The following is a 22,867-nucleotide window of genomic DNA, read 5'->3' on the forward strand; positions in this document are numbered from 1 at the left end:
TTTTCATTTTCATGAAACAAGAAGTAGGATTCGCAGAAGAGAACAAAGATTTAGAACCTGTTTGACTTAGCCTCGAACTGAAATAATCTCTAGAACGAATCAAGCAACGAATAAAGAACTGTTTCTTTACGTGTATTTTTAGCAGTGTTGCCGGTAACTAGTAACTACCTAGGTAAGATATTTGATAATATACTATACTTCCATATAATGTATAATTTCCAAGTATGTATATCACGCTATACTTCCGTTTTATCATGTATTAAGACATACTAATTCTAAATTTTTAAATTCATGGAAATACGTAAAGTGATGATGATTTCATACTAGAATATACAGTGATGGGCAAACTACGACCCGCTGAAAGTTTCTAACCGGCTCAGGACATGATTCATGATTTGACGAATGAAAAGAATATCGTAATATCCTCTCCATGTGCTCATCGTAAACATCAATGAGTAATATAGGAAAATTAGGCCCAAATTGGGCAAAGTGCGGAAAAATAGTATAACAAGCTGAAAATTGGTGGATGTGTTCTTTGGATACCCCTGATTAACATACTCAAAATCCCAAAAAATCCCACCTGGGCAACATGCCGCCATCTTGGAAAATGGCCGCCATTGAAAATTTTTTTACTTAGGTTCCTTTTGAAGGCCATAACGTCGGACACAAGAGAGATATTGATGTGCGGTTTGCGCGAGGTTATCGCAGACACTCCAGACTATTCACTGAAAACAACATTTAAACATTTAATTGGAAATCTATGTAAACAAAGTATATAAACTTACAACTGCGAAAGTTTTTCGATACATATTTTCAATACAACTCGATTTTCGCTCTTTTCTGTCCGTGTTATCAAAAAAAGTAATGAAGCAAATGTTGTAGACCACACAAAAATACACAAGAATATATCCTAGTTTTGTCCAAAAACTCAAGTCTGAATGGTTTAATAGAGCGCGCAGTAAACGCAGTGTCACTTGCTTAGCCTTAGTTAGTTGCTGCACAAGAATGTAACAAAACAACTTCCAGATGGGCAATACTTCCATATATTTTACTTCGAGCATTTTCTTTTGAAGGCACCTACGGATTTAGAGCATCCACGTTGCTTGCTTGCGGTTGATATCAGGTTCGGCATTTCGTTATCGGTCAGGTCTTCATGTTCTTTTTCATAGATCATTGAATCTGCAGTATCCTCTTGATTTGTACATCCCTCAATTGCACACTTGCTGCAAAATGGTGAGCATCGAAGTCCATCTTTCCGACAACCACAATATTTTTCACACCCTACGTGGCAATTGCAGCTTACAAGGTTCATCAGCATATCTGGAGCTGGAGGTTGATGCTAGGGACAGGTATTAACTCACCATTACTGTTTTTCTTCCAGCCACATTCGACTGGAGGAAGGGACACACCACGCCTTTCCTGAACCTGATGATACACTCTTAAGCAATGTTGCTTCGCTGCTGCTGATGTTGGAGGAAGGGTTGCTAAATCGAATGTTGCACCTATTTTCTGTTTAGCAACAGTCCTGACGTAGCACTTATATCGAGTTTTGTTAAGCCCATCGGAAATTTTTCCACCGTACATAGCGACAAGAAATTCTTCACCAGCCGTCACGATCTCATCAACTGCTGCATTCTCCTTATTAAAAATGTCCACTTTCTTGCGAAGGTTTGGAGATGCTTCCAGTGTCTTAAAGGCGAGTATTTTTCCTCTTTTGAAAGGTGCCGATGTGGTGTCACAGCCAGATATTGCGTGAAGGAAAAGCATATGATTATACATGTCACCCAGGGCCAGCTGCAATTTCGTAGATTCGAACAATTTTGGGGGGTGCGACTTCGAGCCCGGTATAAGCAACAGAATGTTATTATTTGTTGGTGCAAGTGCCGTAGGAAGTACTAGCAAGTCGGTGTCTGTGCCCACAACGACAGGGTTTTTCTCACTTTTTCCCAGTTCGATAGCAGTAACTACTATGAGACGGTCAGCATCACCCGAAGCGTTGATCACAGTAATTCCATTTTCTTTTAATTGTGATCCTGGAAGCGCTATGAAGCTTGCCTTGTTCGCCTCATTTCCTACAAATTGATGCTGTGAAGTACTTGCTTCAGTTTGCAGCTCTACCAGCACTTCTGAAGACGAAAGTTGTGATCTTCGTCGCATGCGCTCTGTGGCTTTTGTTGTACACATTCCGTATAACCATCAAAAACTATCGTAACCTGTCCTTTATAATTTGCTTTGATGAATGAAACATAGCTCTGACATACATCACTGAAGGTCCCTGGTCTTGGCCAGTGAACTCGATGCAGTAAATCTCCTCCGTCTAGAACAAAGCTTGAAGTTTCAGGAAAGGTTTCAGATGGAGGGCATATTTTCTCCATAACACCTCTTAAGTTGACTTTGTGCCTTTCCTAAGCATAGTTGCGTCGAAGAGTGCTGGTGGCATCGATGCCAGTTCGTAGTTCATACAACCTTCCAGTTCCTCTTCACTTCGAACAACGCATGCCATTCGATGGAACTGCTGGTTAGGGTTCACAGGAATCAATTCACCCCGAACAACCATGGCATTCGTCATTGCTGCAAGAGTGACTACCTTGTCCTTCCGTTGAAGCTTGATGTCCGCAAAAGATTTCCCATCAAGCTTCTTTAAGGTCTTAATTCCCTGCTCGTAAGCTGAATCACTGTTCACTGTTTCGTCTGCTATAACACCACTGTGCAAAGAAACTAGAAGATCGGGAGGTTTCTCAAAAGGAGAATGCGTTCGTAACCACATTGCGAATATTTCTATGTGCCTTAAGTCCCTTTTTTGGCAGGCTTGTCCAAGTTCTACATGCTGTTGTGATATTGCGATAGCTACACCTGCGAAATCTTCCAAAGCATCCAGTACCTTCATTGATGCCGGCATAGAATGTATCCAGCGTGCGAGAACAGTGTCGGATATTTCACGACCACGAGTTAAACCTCCGGTCGTCTTTATATTCTTCATCAAAACCTGCTCAATGGTCAAGTCTGACCAAACTCCGCTCCAGAATTTCGATTTCCGTCGTACAGTGAAAAATCCCTTCGAGACTTTTACGTAGGTTCATGCTAATATCTTGCCCTTATCTGTAACTTTCTTAATTCGACGTGTGTAGTCTTTCCTACATTTATTATGCACTGTCACTTTTTCTTTGTCCACTAAACTCTTATGCAAGTCATCTCCTCGAATCAAGCTTATAGTGGAGCGAATAGTTTCTAACCCTCTAGTCACGATCACAGCCTCATTTTCGGATATCGGGTCTTTGCATATCGCACATACAACACTCCATCATATCCATTGTAAACCCTATTCAACACAAAAATTAGCACAGTTTGGTACTCATTTTCAAACCAAAACCACTGATCCCACCAAATACTGTTCACTAGTCGTTTTTTTTTTTAACGCTGTCGAAACTGCATATAAAGACAGAGTTACAAACAAAAACTTCGAACCGTTGTAGATACAACAACGCTAACATGTGTTAACGCTGTTGCCAAATTTACGCGTTGCCAGGTATGCACTATTAAAGAACCTAGCTTATCAAATTTTCTTTTCCATATTTGGGAAAATAAATATACTCACATACTTGGTTTATTGGTACGTAAGAAACTAACGAACTTATAATTTATGAAGATATAGTTTTATACTTTCAAGTGCAAATATTTTGATTGCTTTTCATATAAATGAAAAAGGCACATAACAACCGGAGAAAAAAAATACTGCACTACACATGGTGCCGCGTTTACTGCGCGCTCTATTAAACCATTCAGACTTGAGTTTTTGGACAAAACTAGGATATATTCTTGTGTATTTTTGTGTGGTCTACAACATTTGCTTCATTACTTTTTTTGATAACACGAACGGAAAAGAGCGAAAATCGAGTTGTATTGAAAATATGTATCGAAAAATTTTCGCAGTTGTAATTTTTATATACTTTGTTTACATAGATTTCCAATTAAAGGTTTAAATGTTGTTTTCAGTGAATAGTCTGGAGTGTCTGCGATAACCTCGCGCAAACCGCACATCAATATCTCTCTTGTGTCCGATGTTATGGCCTTCAAAAGGAACCTAAGTAAAAAAATTTTCAATGGCGGCCATTTTCCAAGATGGCGGCATGTTGCCCAGGTGGGATTTTTTGGGATTTTGAGTATGTTAATCAGGGGTATCCAAAGAACACATCCACCAATTTTCAGCTTGTTATACTATTTTTCCGCACTTCGAACTAATTTTCCTATACTAGAGGCAGATGACTCTCCAACATCAACATACAAGCACGTGATCCTAAGTTGGACAGCAACAACACCATCCACGAAAAAGAATGAGAGCAACCGAACTTCCAGAATAAAAGGAGCCGCATAACACCCATCGTTATCTCCCAAAACCTGCACTACATTGGTACTCACATATGCGTGTGACACGGGCAATCATAATCATCGCTATGCAGAAGTTGCCATGCAATGCCACATCCATCAACTGGAGAAATGGACACACAAGTGGAAGACTAATTCCAATCCGGCAAAGACCACCGTAGTGAACTTTACCAGATCAAAAAGAAGACCTATCAACTCATCCTGTTTGGCACTCCCCTTACTCTTCAAGACGAAGCCAAGTACCTGGGAGTAACTCGGAACAACATACTCATTTGTCAAACATTGCCAACAAAGCAGCACAACGGGTCAGAGCCCTGTTTCCGATTCTGCTGAGCCCAAAGTTTGACCACAAGACAAGGAAAATCATATGCGCTGTATTCATCATTCCGCTGCTGCTGTATGCCCACCTGGCATGGAAGCATGCTACTGAAGCACACCCATGGGCGGAGTTAGGAATTGTCTGCTGGGGGGGCAGACCGTTTGTCTGTTGGGGGGGGGGCACGGTAAACACAAATGAGAATTGAAGAATCTTATAAGTGGCATTTTTATTTTTTGTCAAAAAGTTGGAGGGCAATGCCCCCACGCCACCCCCCGTAACTGCCCATGAGCACCCCATAGATTATTACAGATAGTAGTAAACCGAGCAGCACGAGTCTCTCTAATAAAATCGGAAGTGGTAGAAATCTATTACCTTTTGGGGTTTCAATATTAATTGTGAAAATATTGCACTACAGAAACCTACTTTGTTTTATGAACTTTTTTTTACTTTGTTGAGTAGCCCTAACCTATATTTTCTTTTAAAAAATAAAAGTCAAACTCGAGGTCATACGTAAACTAGTTTTACAAATGATTTTCCAGTAGAGCACAGATTATTTACCACTCTGCCCATTCAGTACTGTCTAAGCTTGACTAAGTCAAACGGAGTAGCGCGTCTGAACAAAGGATTATGAATTAGGGAAACTACAGTGCCATATACTGGTTTGATGGCTTGGGCTACCACTAACCTTTGTGACACCTGTACATTATTATTATGATTATTATGATTATTATTATTATTAATAATAATATTAATAATAATAATAATAATAATAATACTAACTCTTCTTCTTTGGAGTAATGAGCAGTTGCTAGTTGGGAGTAGTTCCTCTTTAGTAACGCCTATGCTCTTCCTGCTGGTCTAAAAACCTAGAGCCCGCTCCTTTGATGGACGTGGTCCCGGGACGATTTTTGGTGGAAGACGTTGAAGGTATTACGATGGCTTAGACTGTTGGTCTGCATCTCCTGTAGCCTCGGTGCTACACCGGGAGGATGTCAGTGTAGCTCTGGGAACACTGCTTTCGAACAAACAAGCAAATAATAATAATAATAATAATAATAATAATAATAATAATAATAATAATAATAATAATAATAATAATAATAATAATAATAAAGAAGAAGAAGAAGAAGAAAAAGAAATGAAATGAAATCTTTCAGTTTTACCTCCCACGGTTATACTGGCTAGGCTAAAGGAGACGATGATGATGGTGAGAAATGAATGAAATGGTGGAATGAAGAAAGTGGTAGGAAACGGGAGAACCCCGAGAAAACCCACGCACACGGTGTTTGTCCACCACAAGGTTCACTTGGCCGGGTCTGGGATCGAACCCGGGACCCCAAGCCACAGAGGTGAACGCTCTACCACTGAGCCACCGCGGACCCCAAGGTTTAGATTGAGTAGAGTTAGTAACACCTGTCCTTTTTCACTTTTTGAATAACGAATTCTTTGTGCTGAATTAAGTATGTAAAGTTGAATAATTCTGTATGTAAGATACATATACATACATACATACATATACACTGTGTATTGAATATATAATTACGTAATGGCAATTTTTTCCTCCAATATTTGTAATTAATATCAGAATTTAAAGAATGCATTCAAAGTGAAACTTCAGAGGAGACTCCAAAGCCAGAGAATGATTTTGCGAAAGGGGAAGGTTGAAAGCAGTGTCACCACTTTTGCTGATGTGATTTCCTGTTATAGAATTCTAGAGCCGCCACTGATAAAACGTATAGATAGATAGATTATTCTCAAATTAATAGAAACCCCACTATTATTTATTAAAAATTCAAATTATCTGATTAATACGGATTGGATCACCGTTAGAATACAGAATAACTGAATTGTCGGAGAATGAAGACATATAAATCACAAATAGTTACCAGGGAATACTGTATTATACCATTCTTCATGCAGTGTGGTACTCAGTTCCGTCAGTGAAAATCGAGGGGAAAATCTGATCGAAATTCTGAGTTCCAAAACTGACCAAAACATAATTTTTTCCAGGCCCTACAGCTAAGAAAAAACAAATTGCTGTTGTCAATATACCAAAATAATGTCCCAGTCCAGTCAGCTCATATTTTCGTGTTGCCCCACTCAACAGGCATTTTCTGGAGGAAAATTTGGGCCACAAGTACCCAATAATATTGGGATATGGGGATTGAATGAGCCAGGAGAGATCTCGTACTTCAACTCAATGTTCAAGAAACTACACCTCAACAGTTCCAGTAGTGTCAGTTGGTGAAGTTGGAGCATCATCATCTTTTAAAAAATCCGTCACTGGCTAGAGACATCTGTACCATAGAACCTAAAATGCCCACATACTGACTGGGAATGATGCGTCCTGTAAGAGAATACTAGAAAATTTGAAGCCCATAACACTTGTAATGCGCCGCTATTATATATTTTCTAGCTATCCCGCAGCGCATCACATAAAATTTTAGAAGTTAATGATTGTGTGTTTGGTCTGCATCTTGTGGAATTAAGATTAAAATTAAATGCAGTTTTTCGAATCTAATTTAGAAAAAAATGATAGAATATATGACAGCGCTAACTACCGCTTATCGGGATTCGAACCCAGTAGCGGCGATTGAGCATTAAAAGTGGGGGGAAAAGACATGATCTGAATATTTGTATATCAATGTTAGTTTTTTGGTTGTTTCTAACACTTCGTTTGACGAAATGTTGTATAACTAAAACGATACTATTGTTTCAGTTAAAATACCGTATATAGTATTTCATATTTTATTAAGTAAATTGACAAGAGAACGCAAGTAGGCACTAACCCTTTGTACTCTTAAAGAACGAAAGTGTAAGAAGAGATTTGATTCCTTGCTCATAAGCATTTTAAAATTCTGTCTGAAAAATAGTGTGATCAGGTTATTTACGAGTAATAACAAATTTGCAAAACAAATAAATAGAAAGGATAATATTAATCATAGTAATGAATAATGAGGATTGTTTTGTAAAAGTTATATTGAAACTGGGGATTAATGAATAACTTACATTTTTAATTCCACACATGCCATTAAATGTATGTTATTACTCTTAGAAAATGAACAACAGTAAATACTACAAGCATATGCTACGACATTTAAAGAAATTTGCAATTGTAATATTAATTGCTTTGAATTGCAATTTAAACGCAATCCCTGTAGCTTTCCTAACTCCACAAATAACCAATACGTACTCAAGCAACGGCAAATATTATATGGCATCATTTTTTTCTATGAACCACTAATACATACAAAACTTTACATTTCCAAATGAAACTATATACATTCAGTGGTCACTTCAAAAAAAAAGTGCGGAGGCAACTGCCCCCGCTTGCCCCCTTTATCGCCGACCATGTCGAACCAAATAGTTTTTGAAAAGCGCGTGCTTTGGCCACGCTCAAAAGAAATGGTGCTGTAAACGGGGAGCTAAGTATTGGAGAGCTTTGCTCTCATTTTTTATTCTATTTTTACTATTTGCAATTCATTACTTTGGACAATATTGTTTGTTACTATCTTAATATAGTGTTTTTCACTTGGGGCCGCGGTGGCTCAATGGTAGAGCGTTCACCTCTGGTGCTTGGGATCCCAGGTTCGATCCCAGACCCCGCCAAGTAAACTTTGTAGTGGACAAACACCGTGTTCGTGGGTTTTCTCGGTGTTCTCTCACTTTCTTCATTCCACCATTTCATTCATCATCACCGTCTCCTTTAGTCTAACCGGCGTGGGACTTAAAACTCAAAGATTTCATTTCATTTTTACTGTTTTTGGGAATAATTTAGTTTCCGGGGGTCGGGCATAATGTTTCAATATGTCCATGCGCCACTTATCCTTCCTTATTACATTAACAGTGTAATAAACAATTATATTTAAAACAGGCAAATTCGGCCATCTTGGCATGTGCCATTTTAGTACATATTATTACTTCAAACAATTTATAATTAAAACAAATATAGTGACGTAGTCCACAGGACTCTAAGGCCGAGACTTCCTTAAGAGAGGTAACTGAAACTCGAATATATGATTTAGTTTGTAAAAATGGAGAAGAATAAATTTGTTTTCGATCGATATTATAGACTATAAATATGAATCTGTAAATAAATAAAAGCCTCAGATCAACATGTCAATGCACAATCCAACTATATCAGTATTTGTATGAGTAACTGTTTTTGAATTAATTGACAAGATGAAAATTTAAAATATTGAGAAACTATTTCAAGTTCTGTTTCAAAGAATGGATAAGCAATATGCATAAGGATTGCGAAATAATTACGATTTTTAATTATGACTATATCAGTGGTGCCCACCCGCCCTCATGCCCATGATGCACCCCCCCCTCAATTGTCAATCCGTAAGTGTTCTTCCATGTGAAAAAATCTTTTCGATTAATTTTTACACACCCTCGAACATATTTATATAGATTTTTAACCCCCCTCAAATATTTCAATGACGCAGTTTGCGTCATAGCCCCCCCTTGTGGGCACCCCTGACTATATCGGATGTTTAATGCTAACTTTGGAAACAGTTTCTCATATTAATTAGTTTATATTATGTAATATGAATTATTTTAATGTAATGAAAATATTTTACGATTAGGAGTGTGTGATGAATATTGATAGATGAATATGTTTGAATGTAAAGTATCATTTAGTACAGGCTGTTAAAAATGTTAGAAAAAAAAAACAGACTGAAAAGTCAAATAGACATTCAGATGTTGTTCTGTATGTATTTGTCTGTATAATCTAATTGACAGTTCAAGTGATTTTATGCACAGGTTGATCATCTAATCACCAGTCATCCATATGTACAGTATGTCGAGAACGATATAATCCTGTGCTTCACTGTGTGAGTTTCTCATCAGTGCTTCGAACCTTTAATCATTTATAATGGAATACGTACCAGTATGAGTAGATGTATTACACACCACAAAGCCACCATCATGCTTCATGGTAGAGAAAAGTCAGCTCGGACCATAAGCTTCTTCGGACGTCCACCCTGCATAAACTCAGCCTATTGTTGGAAATAAGGCAACCAAACAGGAACTCATCGAACTCTTTTAAACGATTCTAATAATTGACCATTCACTTTGCGTATTGCCTGCATTCTTTTCTTCACTCTAAAGCTTTCTTGGCAGTGAACAATAGATGGTTGATCCTATGATATGATTTGGTTTCCAAAATTTTAACTGTCACAAATATATCGTTAAAAAACTACTATAAACTCTCTTAAGTAAATTAGATTGGATATTGGGATGCATTGAACGAAACAGAATTCATAAGTAGTCTCCCTAGTATACTATACAAACAATGACTATTTCAAGGAGTGGCCCGGAGGATATTTCCCCAACGCATTTCTCCGATCGGGATCAACCTGGATTACCAGTATTTTCGCTCCCACTTATTCAAAGTCTCCCTTCCCTTCACACACAGTGGGAGAAATCTGAAACCATCGCTGTATTATAGACAACCACGCACATCAATAATATCCACTCAAATATTAATACTAATAATAATAACTCACATATAACAAATTTCATCATCTACTTTACCACTAAATTCTATCGGACTTATTACTAGAACTAGGAATTTTGATGAAAAAAGGTACAAAAATTGATAGATGGAAAGAAAGAAAAAAACGCTGTTTTGGCGGAAATTTGGTGTTTTTGGTGGAGTGAAAACTATCTTAATAATTATACTAAGCGATTACACTATTTTATTAACATTCTTGTACCAAATTCTATAAATCAAGATGTTTGATCACTTGAAAAATATGACTTTTAACTGAACATCCAAAAATGTAATTCAATATCACAATTTGACGTGTCTAAACGTGGAAAAATGGAATATACAATAAATGAATTTAATTTTACAACATTATATCAATTCAATGTTGGAAAATGCCAGTCTTTTTTGATTTCACAGAAGTACTTTATAGTGCGAGAATGAACCTTCAACGTCTTCAGACACCACAGTAATATACTTTGTTTTTACAGCAAACTCCAGGTCGTTCACACTAGTTGGATCTCTAACTCCAAAGAATTCGGAGTTTTTCGCAAACTACTAAGTCTGAATCTTATTGTTACCAGTAGACTATTCTTTGCAGCTTGAAGTAGGTTCCATTGTATGTGCTTGGAAATACACTGTGCTTCTAAGTTAATACAGGTAAAAAAAAAAAAGTCAAAGGCGGCTCGTGAGGGAAGTCAAACTGGTAGAAATTAAGATTTTTTTTTCGATTGAAACTAATAGAAGAAAATTTTCTAGTATACTAATTGTTGTATATAACAATTAATGTATTTTGTAATCTTTATTCCCTTAGTTCCAAGCCTCTGTACAAAAATATAATTTTAGTTAATAGCTTTTACCAGTTTACACTGTAAAAAATCAAGTGTTGGAACAACACAAAACGACTACCACTTTAGCGTGTTACTTGTGAGTTTATACAGCACCAAGCACATCGCCTTCTGAGCATATCGGAAATAACTTGTTATTACCTGAGAGAATTTGCATTGGTATTTATCGTTTAATATGAGCAAAGCTTTGCGAATTATATTTAGCACTTGTGCCAAGTAACGAATAATGTTCTATGTTTTCTGTTATCGATCACAATAATATTCTTGTAAACCTGTGAATCGTTTGACAACAGTTACATAAGCAACAGTTCTGCCATCTTCTGTTCATACGTGCTAAGACACAAGAATAACAAATAAAGAAAGTAGATAGAAGCTCTGCTATCTTTGTAACTGTTGTCAGATGATTCACAAGTTTACAACAATATTATTGTGACCGATTACAGAAAACATAGAATGTTATTAAGTCACTTACCATAAATGCGAAACGTATTTCGCAAAGCTTTACTCGTACCAAACAGTAAAAAATGATGCAAATACTCACAGCCAGTAACAAGGTATTTTTGATATTCTCTGAAAGCGATGTCTTGGTGTCGAATTGACACACAAGTAACACGCTAAAGTGGTAGTCATTTTGTGTTGTTTTAACACCTCATTTTTTGCTGTGTATCTATGCTATAAAATTCTCTGCTCTCCATCGTTACATTTCTTTTGGATGAGATTTTTTTTTTTCAACGTTGATTCAAGATCTTTTATTTTACCAACTATAATTTGTGATTTTACTCGCTTCACTAGGCAGTAACCAAATTTCATAATTTCAGAAAATTTTTACATTGTCGCGTTAGTATTTATACTCTCTGTCATGACAAAGAGATTGAGGAAACCTTTTGATTTCTTCACCTCAGCTTTCCTGAGCTTATGTTGCGATGTCATTTCTACTATGTTGCGAAATATTTTAAACAAAATTGCGTGAATTGTTGTAGATAATGCAAGGACACAATAAATCAACGTCAATACTGGTGGGAACAAGAAAGAACTGAGGTACAATATGTACGGATAACGAATAAAAACTTAAAATTTTGTGCTTATTTGGTGAGAATTTCTTGATTGCCTGAAGAAGGCTGTTTCTGGTGAAATTTAGTGGACATAAATTTCGCGTTTGGAACCCCTAAATGTCAAATGCTAACTGAAAAACATTGTTTCAGCAATTTCCCACCAAAATAGGTTATAAGGTGGATTACCAAAAATCTGAGCCCTACTTATCACAATATACATACTTACAGACACTACTTGCATACCGATACTTGCCGATAGTGCAAAATAGGGATTGACCAAATATTCCGGGATTTGAAATTTCATTTTTCGGATTTTGGAAAAATTCCGGAATTCTCTCGGGTATTCTGCTAGTATATATACGTGTAAGTTTGCACATACACATAATAAAACTGGCACCTAAGTTCAAACTTCATACATCTACAAATTACTTTGAAAGAAAATAAGGATTAGTCCAAATAATTAATATAAAATGACATGAAAATAATAATAATAATTAAAAAGTCACTAAGAAATCGTACCTTTAATATTTTTAACAATTCAAAGTATTCAGGAATATTGTATCATTTAAACACAACACAACCCGTTTATTTCGTTTTATTTATTGTTTCTAAATGTTAAACATTACAAATAATATCAAAATAACGAAATACAACGCACAATTTTAGAAACAGGAGCGTATTGATAAACACAATGAATAGAGAATATTAATCTACATACACAATTTTGTGTATTTTAAGGATTAACTCTCAACCACCAGACAAAGTCTGGTTACCTCGTAACTTCAGACGCAACTTCGTATTACACTTTCATACTAGCTATTCTGAGTTTCAACTTTAAGAAAAAAGTCCTAAAACTTGTATCTTTAAACCACAAATTGACTATTTCTTGAGACGCATTCTTCACTAAAAGAACAATGTTAATTAAATGTAGTACTGAAATAACATGACAGCATTCAAGGCAGTGAACTACAATTTATATTCTCAGAATCTAAGCAAAGAAAGCTTCTTAGAAGTGTACGGCAAAAAACTAAAGCATTTTACTAAAGAATATACTTTTTAAAAAAGAAAATTGCTTAAATATGAAACCTTATATAGTATATTTCTGTAGAAACGAATATTGCATATCTACTTCAATATATTATTAACTATAAAACTGTAAATATCACAGATTATTTTCTAACGTATATTATTCAGTATTCTTACTCTCTGTTAATACGTATATGCCAATAGCTTAATAGAAAATTGCTGAAATCAAAATTATTGCTTACAATTATTTAATACAGGAAGAGCAATTATTTTAAAGTAGTAATTTGTTCTATTTTAAATCATAACCAAGAAGTTGAGAAGATGGTATAATTTTTATTGAATGTTAACATTAATCGCTAGACAATGATTGTAATCATTTCTCAGACGAAATTAATGTTAGAACTAAACGAAATCATTCTTCCTGCACTAACTTGGATTAAATATATCTCCCCAGAGCTTGTGAAAACAATAGCTACGTATATATATATATATATATATATATATATATATATATATATATATATATATATATATATAGCTTAGATTGCTTTTATTTTATGGTTAACATTGACAACAGAACTTTATTTCAAAAGGTATCAATATTTAGAAATTATGAGAAAAGTAAACTATTAAGTGGTTGAATATTAATATTAATAATATTTCGTTTTCTTCACAATTGAACAAGAAAGATTCAATTTACAGGGTGGCCCATAATTATGTATATGATATTTGACTATAGTATTTGTAATTTTGGACACAACATTTCGATATGACAACACTGTGTAGTCTGAGAGTGGGGATAACGGTCACTGGACTTAGAATCGTTAGCGTTTGCCAGACAGGATGGTGAAATGATTGTATTTGGAACAACATGTGCGTTCTGCACGTTTGTATTCTGCAACAATTACGCGCCAGCTAGATCTCGCGATTTGGCATCACCTGACTTTTTCTTATGGGGTGTTTGAATGGACAAAATTTGGCCAAACTACGGGAAGCTGTCACAGAAGAGTTCCAGTACGGGTCTGCCAAGTTGTTTGTGACAACGTTGCTCTTCGTTTCCAGGCATGTATCTATTCGAATGATGCATTAATGCCATGGAGAACAGAAAATAAAATTCGTGTAAAGAAAGGTATGATAGTAATGTGTTAAAGTTCAATTTTATGTTTAAATTATGTTGCTAGTTTCTTTACAGCAGTCTTTGAAACATCGTATGTATAATTATGGGTCAGCCTGTATAGTATCATTTTGTATTTAGGAAGTTACGTGGAAGAACTAACAAAAAGTTACGCTACAAAACTATGTGCTACGAGTAAAATTATTGAAATGCCCTGATTCATGTTTAGATCGAATTAATTTCGATTATGAAGAATACCTTTTGTGGAAAAATAAAATGTATATTCAGCTATATTACAATATACACATTTACAATTATTGAATTCAAGTATCTATTTCGTATTTTCCAAATTTTGAGGTGTTTTTAGATATAAAATTATATGTACTTATACCTTGCTCAGGTACTCCGTTCTTGTTCATCGTCTTTTTTCTTTACTTTTTCTTTTTTCCCTGTCTACTTAAATACATACTTATACCAATTCTAAATTAAGCAAAATGTTAGGAACTGGTTCCTGTTTTCGAAATGAAACAGAACACAAATATTATACAATATTTCCAAAAAAACCTATTCTTGCTTGAAATAAGTTTCTTATTCTATCTTTAATTTCTTATTCTTATTATTTTTAATTTAAGAGGTACAAAATATATTGAAAACCTTTTTTGCTACTCTATTCCAATTACTATTTTGATAACTCTCGTACCCATTTAAGAACATTTGATAAATAATTAATACTTTTCTAACCAGAATATATACTTCCTTATTAAAATTAAAACAAAGTGTAACACTTTCGATAACTTAACGTTATCTTCATGAAACGTAAACAGGAAGAGATATGTTTTTAACATTAAATTATTATTGCTATATAATTCTAATTGTTACATTTTATAATTTTAAATTTTTAATACGAAACTATCAGGTATTATTATAATTTACTGCCTCTTTTGTATCTTTATATATATAGTTGTTAAGGAAATGGGGCATGATATAGTTTGGAAAGGGGTCCCAGATCTAGAACAAGAAAATAGAACAATAATAAGAAAATGGAAAGAAGGACGGAGAATTACGAAAGAAAGAAGTGGAAGATTAATGAATAGGACAAATGGATTTATAATACATGAATTATGGTAAAGATTGTTAGAACAAAGTGAATGGTAAAAAATTACGGATATGAGAAAATATAAAGAAAACAATAGAAATAAAATTATGGGATAGAACAGAGAGAAACTTCAAAATTAAACATTTGGAATATTTTATTAAAATGATAATAATAAAAGAGAAAAGTGAAAATAATAATGATTAGAAAGACAGTTAGCTATATTATAAATTTAAAATGAAACAGTAAATTATAACAATACCTGATTGTTTTATGTTAAAATTTAAAATTATAAAATGTAACAATTAGAATTATGTAACAATAATAATTTAATGTTAAGAAGACATCTCTTTCAGTTAACGTCTGATGGAGATAACGTTAAGTTATCGAAAGTATTACACCTTATTTTAATTTTAATAAATAAGTATACACTCTGGTCACAAAAGTATTAATTATTTATATAGTAGTGTGAAAGTAGATATGGAAGGAGTTGACTTATCATGAAGAATATTTGACTTATCAAAGTTATAAAACTAATCAAAGTTTGGAAAATGCAACTATTTTTATAACTCTGAAAGATATACATAATATATATATATATATATATATATATATATATATATATATATATATATATATTCATCTCTGAGTATACTAGAAGATAAAAAGGTACATCTCTGACAGATATACACTAAAAGAAGAAAAACACAATACTGTAATGGTAAACTCGTACATAAAATAACTTTTTTCTATTGACATTTATTGTACATAATAACACATATAAAAAGAAAAGGGAACAGTAAAAAAGGAAGTAAAAACATAATACTGTACTTAAACATATTATAAAGGAGAAAAGAAACAGTAGGCAATGTTATAAAAATACCTGAGGATTGTCTCTTCTCAAGCAAAATCATAGACAAAACAGACACTCTACATTGAATATACAAATGTATAATATACACAATAATAATAATAATAATAAAATAAATAAAAAAGCTTCGCAATATAAAAGACAACTAACTGCCAGTACTTATAAAAACATAAATGGGGATTATTTTGAAGCAGGAGATGAGAAAAACAAATGATATTTTATTTGGTTCCTTTAAAATATGCTTAAAAGGCACCGGCTTTACTTTTCATTTTCTTTAAAACAAAGTTTCCACGATATGGCTCTCTTTTCTTTCGTTTATTATTTATTTTTTTCAAAAGAATGGAAAAGCACAAAGAAGTACATAATCACATTTCGGTCTTTGTATTAGTTTAGATACATATGCCACTACAAAATAAAGTGATCATTGCAGTTGAGATATGATTATCATTGTGTGATTTGACTGTTCTTCATTCAGAGTGTCAACCAAGGTTTACACTACATGGCGAAAAACATTATCTTCAGAGACACTAACAGCTTTTATTATAGTTGTTCATATAGCGCAAGACCAAATATAAAGTTCAAATTCGAATATTTAATTTTATTTTACTTTTAAAATAATAATGACGATCTGCTAAATATAACGTTATCTTCCTAAATACACTGTTTTATGTATTTTCTAGTGCCTACAGTGTCGTTATATTTAGGTACTCTTATTTCTTATACCAAGTACTCTTATTTCTTCTTTCAATTCAAGCATGATATTATTGCATTAAAACACATGAAATATCTTATATTTGAAAATAGTTTCCTGCTCTGAAGGTACTTACAGGTTAAATACCTCGCACTCTTCATCTCAATCGATTGAATTTTAATATGTGGATGCGACGTCGATGTTGGATTTCACTTTCCTTTTTCCTGAAAGAAGAAGAAAAAAATATGGTCTCCTCCAGATTTATATTCAGTTAAATTTAGAAATCCTAATTTTAAACTGTATATGCACTTCACACATTTGTCTTAGATCGTCGAAGTATATTGGATCCAATACAAACGCGCAAACAATTAAAGTATATAATATATATATTTCAGGATGATCCCTATTTTTGACTTAGATTTTTTTTAGTATCACCCTCTAAAATTGTCTCATATTGTATAATGTAAATGCATTCAAAACTTGAGGTCGCTTGGGGCACCATTTAATATTAATTAATTGAGCTAATTTTTCTCATGGATTACTTTGGAGTGATATGGAACCATTTTAGGGAGTGAAAGTTAAAAAAAAAAAAAAAAGTTTGAATGAAAGTCGAAAAATACATATCATCCTAACATACATATATCGGCTGTACACCTGTTGGACATTTTGTTTACATGACATTATGTACGTAGATGAACATAATAAATATTGACAATTTTTATAACACTTACAACAATACCTTTACATGTTTTGATTTAAGAGGAGAAAGGAAAACCATGAAGGCCAACTTTTGGTTAAAATCAAGTCATCAATGAAATAGTCAGTTAAAGTTGGTTGGCTTCATGTTTAATGTTCCTTTTCAGCACCAAGGCTCAACAAAACGTGGATCTATAGCTTTACGTGTGATCCGAAAACTACTGTGAATCGAACTTGTGTGTCCAGAGCCGACAGCCAGTTTACTAACCATATAACTACGATGGAGTTCATGAGAAAAGTCAGTTAAAAGGTGACGGTTAGGATATATTAGTATCAGTAAATGTACTCAGGAAATCCTATACCCTTCAATTGTACTATGACAGAAGCTCCCCTTTTGGCTGAAATTTTCTTAGTGCATATTATTTGTCAAATAAGTAGAAGTGCTTCATATGTTTATGAATTTCAATTCTTCTATTTCAGTAATTTCTTGGTTTTACCCAGATATTTATCCATCCTGTATATAGAGAGGGAAGTGGGTAAAGAAGGGCCAATGAAAATTGTTTATAACTTTTGTAAATATTAAAGGATTTTTTAATGAAACAAAATAAATTTTAATTCATAAAGTAACGGAAATTAATCATACTGTCACATTTATCGTTCAATATACAGCTACACCACGAACATTCATGCAATAATTCGAGAGTGTCACACAACGACTGTCTGCACATACTATACTATTCGATGTCAACAATAGTGTCAGATCAAGTTTTTGGGTCCCCCATTGTCGCGGCTTCCTTTCTCTGCATAACATAGGCATTTGCTGCTCGAATAGTGTCGATAACGTAGCGGATGGGGGTGAATAGCATATCTTGTCAAATGAATCCCGCTACCTTCTGCAGCACAATAATAGTCGCATCCGTGTGGTGCAGCATGAGGGAGCCATGCATTCTTCATCGCTATATCGGCCCGACACTAGACATTATAATGTCAAATTTGTAATGCGCCGCTATTTTATAGCTGAACAGTCGCATTACACGATTCTTGGATGATGGTGAGAGGCATACCGGTCTGCATCAGATGATCTTTAAATTAAAATCTAAAAGAATATTGAAACATTTTTCGAATCGAAATTAAAAGAAATTGATATTATCAAATATGGTGAAGAAGACATTTGTGATTTTGATTGACAATAGATATACTAGAAATATGTATCTGTAAACGAGTAAAGCCTCGGATCCAATGTCGAAAACTAAAACCAACTATGATTGTATTTATATTTAGGCCTCTATTTAAAATTTAATAATCAGCTGAAAAATAAATAAGTAAAATCAGTTCGAGCTGGAGCAACTAGGTTAGTATTTTGTTTATATATTAGTATTGATTGTCTATATACATATATTAGTGAGAATTTAATTCTAGTTTCATGAAACAGCCCTCAAAGAAATACGATATGTGAAATAAATGATGAAATATGATTTAAATATGATGAAGTATGAGAATTATATACAAATATAAAGAAGATAATACGTAATGAATACGTTCCAATTGTAACATGTAATTTGAAAAAAAGGCTGTTAACAGTTTTAGAGTTGATCTCAATTAAAAACATTATATAGATATTCATACGTTGTTCTTAAATATTGCTTAACCTAGTTGACGTCTCATAGACTTTAATGCACAGCTTGATTATTAATGGTCAGTTTCATGCATGGCTGATGGGGAGAGAGATCCTACGTTCTTCATTGTGGGAGTTCCTTCATTTGCGCACCGAACCTCCAAATTTTATATAATGGAACATGTACCTGTATTCGTGACAAGGTGCAGTTCATAAATTGGCGACCGTGACAAAGGATTTTCTGAGGTGCAGGTGAAGAATACGACCGGCAGTGAAGACAATACTCATTGAAAAATGAACAATACAGTTGGTAGCAGCAGTACATGGTGATCCGAGGTACCTTAATGAAAATAATGAAGACAGAAACTACTATTAAGAGTGATAAAACTTTCTCAGAATTCTTGGAAGGTATGAGGAGTGATTTTAAACGTACCAACATTGATTTTGAACAATACTTACGAAATAAAATTAACGAGAAGTTCTCATTGTTAACCATGCAGCTCGATAATAAGTTCTTGGAACTTCGGTATGAGATAATTGGAGACAGAAAAGAACATAACAAGATCGTTGGCGGAGAGGAAGAAGTAGTGGACGTTATAAATGTGGAATTTCAAGAAGTTGGAAAGGCTGAAGAAGACAATGGCAACGAAGAACAAATAATGGATATGTTAGAATCTGAAGAACTATGTCATGTAACTAAAATAGAAGAAGAAAATGATTATGAAGAGGAAATTATTACTTATGAAGAAGAACCATTTCAAGGAGCTCCTACCGTGGATAAATATTCAATCATAAAGAAAACTAGAAAGAAACCTTGGGAAAAGTGCTGGAAGAAGAAGAAAAGGAAACCCAAAGAATATTTGTGGAACCTGCAGAAAAGAGTGAAAAGAAGAAGGAAATTTAAATTGGACGAGAGATGGAAATACCGAAGAAGAAAGGACAAGCAAGTGGAAAAAGAAAGAAGTAAAAGGAGCCGAAATAGAAAGAAAGAAAGAAAGAAAGAAAGAAACAGAAAGACAGTGAAAGGATAAGCGACAGAAGAAGATGGAGAAGGAAAAGGATGGAATCAAGAAATGAAAGACAAAGCATATCAAGAAGAAAAAGCAACGTTGTTGAAAGGAAAAGAAAAAGAAAGAAACGAAAAGTATTGCCATGTTGGGTACGAAAGGCAAGGAAGACAAGTTCCCAAACACGAAAAAGGAGAAGGATAAAAACAAAAATTAAGAAGATGCCTTTTCGTGAATTAAGAGTTAGGAGAACAAGGTTTATAATTCACAGAAAGAGAAAAAGGAAGAAAACAGATATCCGGAAGAGGTGACGATGTCGGTGGAAGGACGAACAGAGAAGAAACCATCGGCGTAAAAAGAAAACTAAGAACACAGATGGTGTTGGGATATTATTTGTTGTTGTGTTTTAGTGATATGTTCAATTGGAAAAGTTATTAACGATGTTAATATTTCAATTCAAATTAATTGTTTTATATTAAATTTGATTATTTTAATGTTCTAAGAAACCTGATTATTGTCGAAAAATTTTATGAAATATCTCATCATAAGTTGGTCCTTATATAGTTAGAATGTTCTAAAGAAATGATGTCTGGAGAAAATGTGAATACTAAAATTTGAAAAAAAAAATATTTAGTGACAATTTTTTTTTTCAGACAAAGGGGAGTTTGTAATGCGCCGCTATTTTATAGCTGAACAGTCGCATTACACGATTCTTGGATGATGGTGAGAGGCATACCGGTCTGCATCAGATGATCTTTAAATTAAAATCTAAAAGAATATTGAAACATTTTTCGAATCGAAATTAAAAGAAATTGATATTATCAAATATGGTGAAGAAGACATTTGTGATTTTGATTGACAATAGATATACTAGAAATATGTATCTGTAAACGAGTAAAGCCTCGGATCCAATGTCGAAAACTAAAACCAACTATGATTGTATTTATATTTAGGCCTCTATTTAAAATTTAATAATCAGCTGAAAAATAAATAAGTAAAATCAGTTCGAGCTGGAGCAACTAGGTTAGTATTTTGTTTATATATTAGTATTGATTGTCTATATACATATATTAGTGAGAATTTAATTCTAGTTTCATGAAACAGCCCTCAAAGAAATACGATATGTGAAATAAATGATGAAATATGATTTAAATATGATGAAGTATGAGAATTATATACAAATATAAAGAAGATAATACGTAATGAATACGTTCCAATTGTAACATGTAATTTGAAAAAAAGGCTGTTAACAGTTTTAGAGTTGATCTCAATTAAAAACATTATATAGATATTCATACGTTGTTCTTAAATATTGCTTAACCTAGTTGACGTCTCATAGACTTTAATGCACAGCTTGATTATTAATGGTCAGTTTCATGCATGGCTGATGGGGAGAGAGATCCTACGTTCTTCATTGTGGGAGTTCCTTCATTTGCGCACCGAACCTCCAAATTTTATATAATGGAACATGTACCTGTATTCGTGACAAGGTGCAGTTCAAATTCAATTGGATTCCGTATCTCCTTGCGTCTACTACGAATTAACCGGGCATTCATTGTTCAGCTATCGTTACATTGTTGAAGTGTTCTCACTTCTGAATTTCGTAAATGTGATGATTTTCCAACAGGACAATGTTCGACTGACATGCAGCGACAGAGATTTCCTGGATGGAACCTTTGACCGGTGTGTTGATCTGATCTCAAATATATTTAGTATCTACAGTAGTATATGATTGATCATCAGAGACTTCCTTGGTTACAGCAGATGCACTTAGTAACATGTCGAAACCTCATGCCTTACTATACCCTAAGAAGACACTCAACTTCTTTTTCTCTCTGTATCTCGTTGCGTTGCAGTTGTTATTGATATCTATCGTGGCTCCAGGCAAGACTAACCTCTGTACGTTCTGCTTTGATGACAATGAGTCGCTGCAAGTCATACAATGAGGTAATTATAATATTTTCATAATTGGACCATAAGATACCTGTTTATTAAACGTCAACTGTTTGCTTTTATCTTCCCTAATGTTTCGATTTTAATAACCAGTGTTGTGTTCGAATTCTTCTGTATTTATTATATATGACAAATTCAATTGTATTATAGTAGTTTTGTCAACTGCGTATAATCAAAGAGGTACCAGTAACATACTGAATTAATCACAAATCGGGCTTGCAATATTCTGTACGAGTAGGCTATCTAACTATAAAAATTACTATGTACTATGTGATGATCACGGTTGCTTTACTGTTTAGATTTTATCGTTTAAAATATATTAAATGGCGTAAAGAAGTAATGAAATGGCGATATACACTCACATATCTCGTAATTCGGGGAGACATATGAACCCAGAATTTCTTCCAGAAAATTTTTGTCCAAGAGAGCAGAATCAAATGTGAGGGGTCTGAACGGGAACACTATCTACTATTACTTTGCACAACACTACCATGCAATCGCAACTTATCTTAGCTTTGGGGCGGTATTATGCCAACTCCAAGAGGGGGGGGGAATCGGGAGGAAGCCAGCAAGAAATGCTGTCTGAGTCTGGGGGGAATACAAAAATTTGGTAACGTAGTAAATTCATAAATAGAAAAGTTCCTGGTGTAATATTAGGAGCTACTGCAGTCAGTGATGATTTCAGAGGTGGCCCGGGAAAAG

The 22,867-nt window shown here is 34.2% G+C and overlaps 2 protein-coding genes across 3 annotated transcripts in view; both read right to left on the reverse strand.

Moving 5' to 3' along the window:
• Positions 1-2,383: 2,383 nt before the first annotated feature.
• LOC145671018 (uncharacterized) lies at positions 2,384-2,980 on the reverse strand. The gene has a single exon (XM_081739711.1). It carries the CDS (start codon positions 2,978-2,980, stop codon positions 2,384-2,386), a length of 597 nt encoding a protein of 198 aa, XP_081595837.1.
• A 9,708-nt stretch (positions 2,981-12,688) lies between these two features.
• Positions 12,689-22,867, reverse strand: part of LOC145690689 (uncharacterized) — a 119,383-nt gene continuing 109,204 nt past the window's right edge. For both annotated transcript variants that reach the window (XM_081765855.1, XM_081765849.1), the window contains exon 5: positions 12,689-17,118. In XM_081765855.1, coding sequence (XP_081621981.1) covers positions 17,104-17,118 — 15 coding nt within the window. In that variant the 3' untranslated portion in view covers positions 12,689-17,103. The remainder of the gene's footprint in view (positions 17,119-22,867) is intronic.

This window comes from Thermobia domestica, chromosome 1 (assembly GCF_964235325.1).
Source record: "Thermobia domestica chromosome 1, izTheDome1.hap1.1, whole genome shotgun sequence".
NCBI classification, from domain to species: Eukaryota; Metazoa; Arthropoda; class Insecta; order Zygentoma; family Lepismatidae; genus Thermobia; species Thermobia domestica.

What these genes read in the sequence shown, in the direction of transcription:
- LOC145671018 (XM_081739711.1), bottom strand. Translation starts at nt 2,980, where the DNA reads ATGAAGAATATAAAGACGACCGGAGGTTTAACTCGTGGTCGTGAAATA.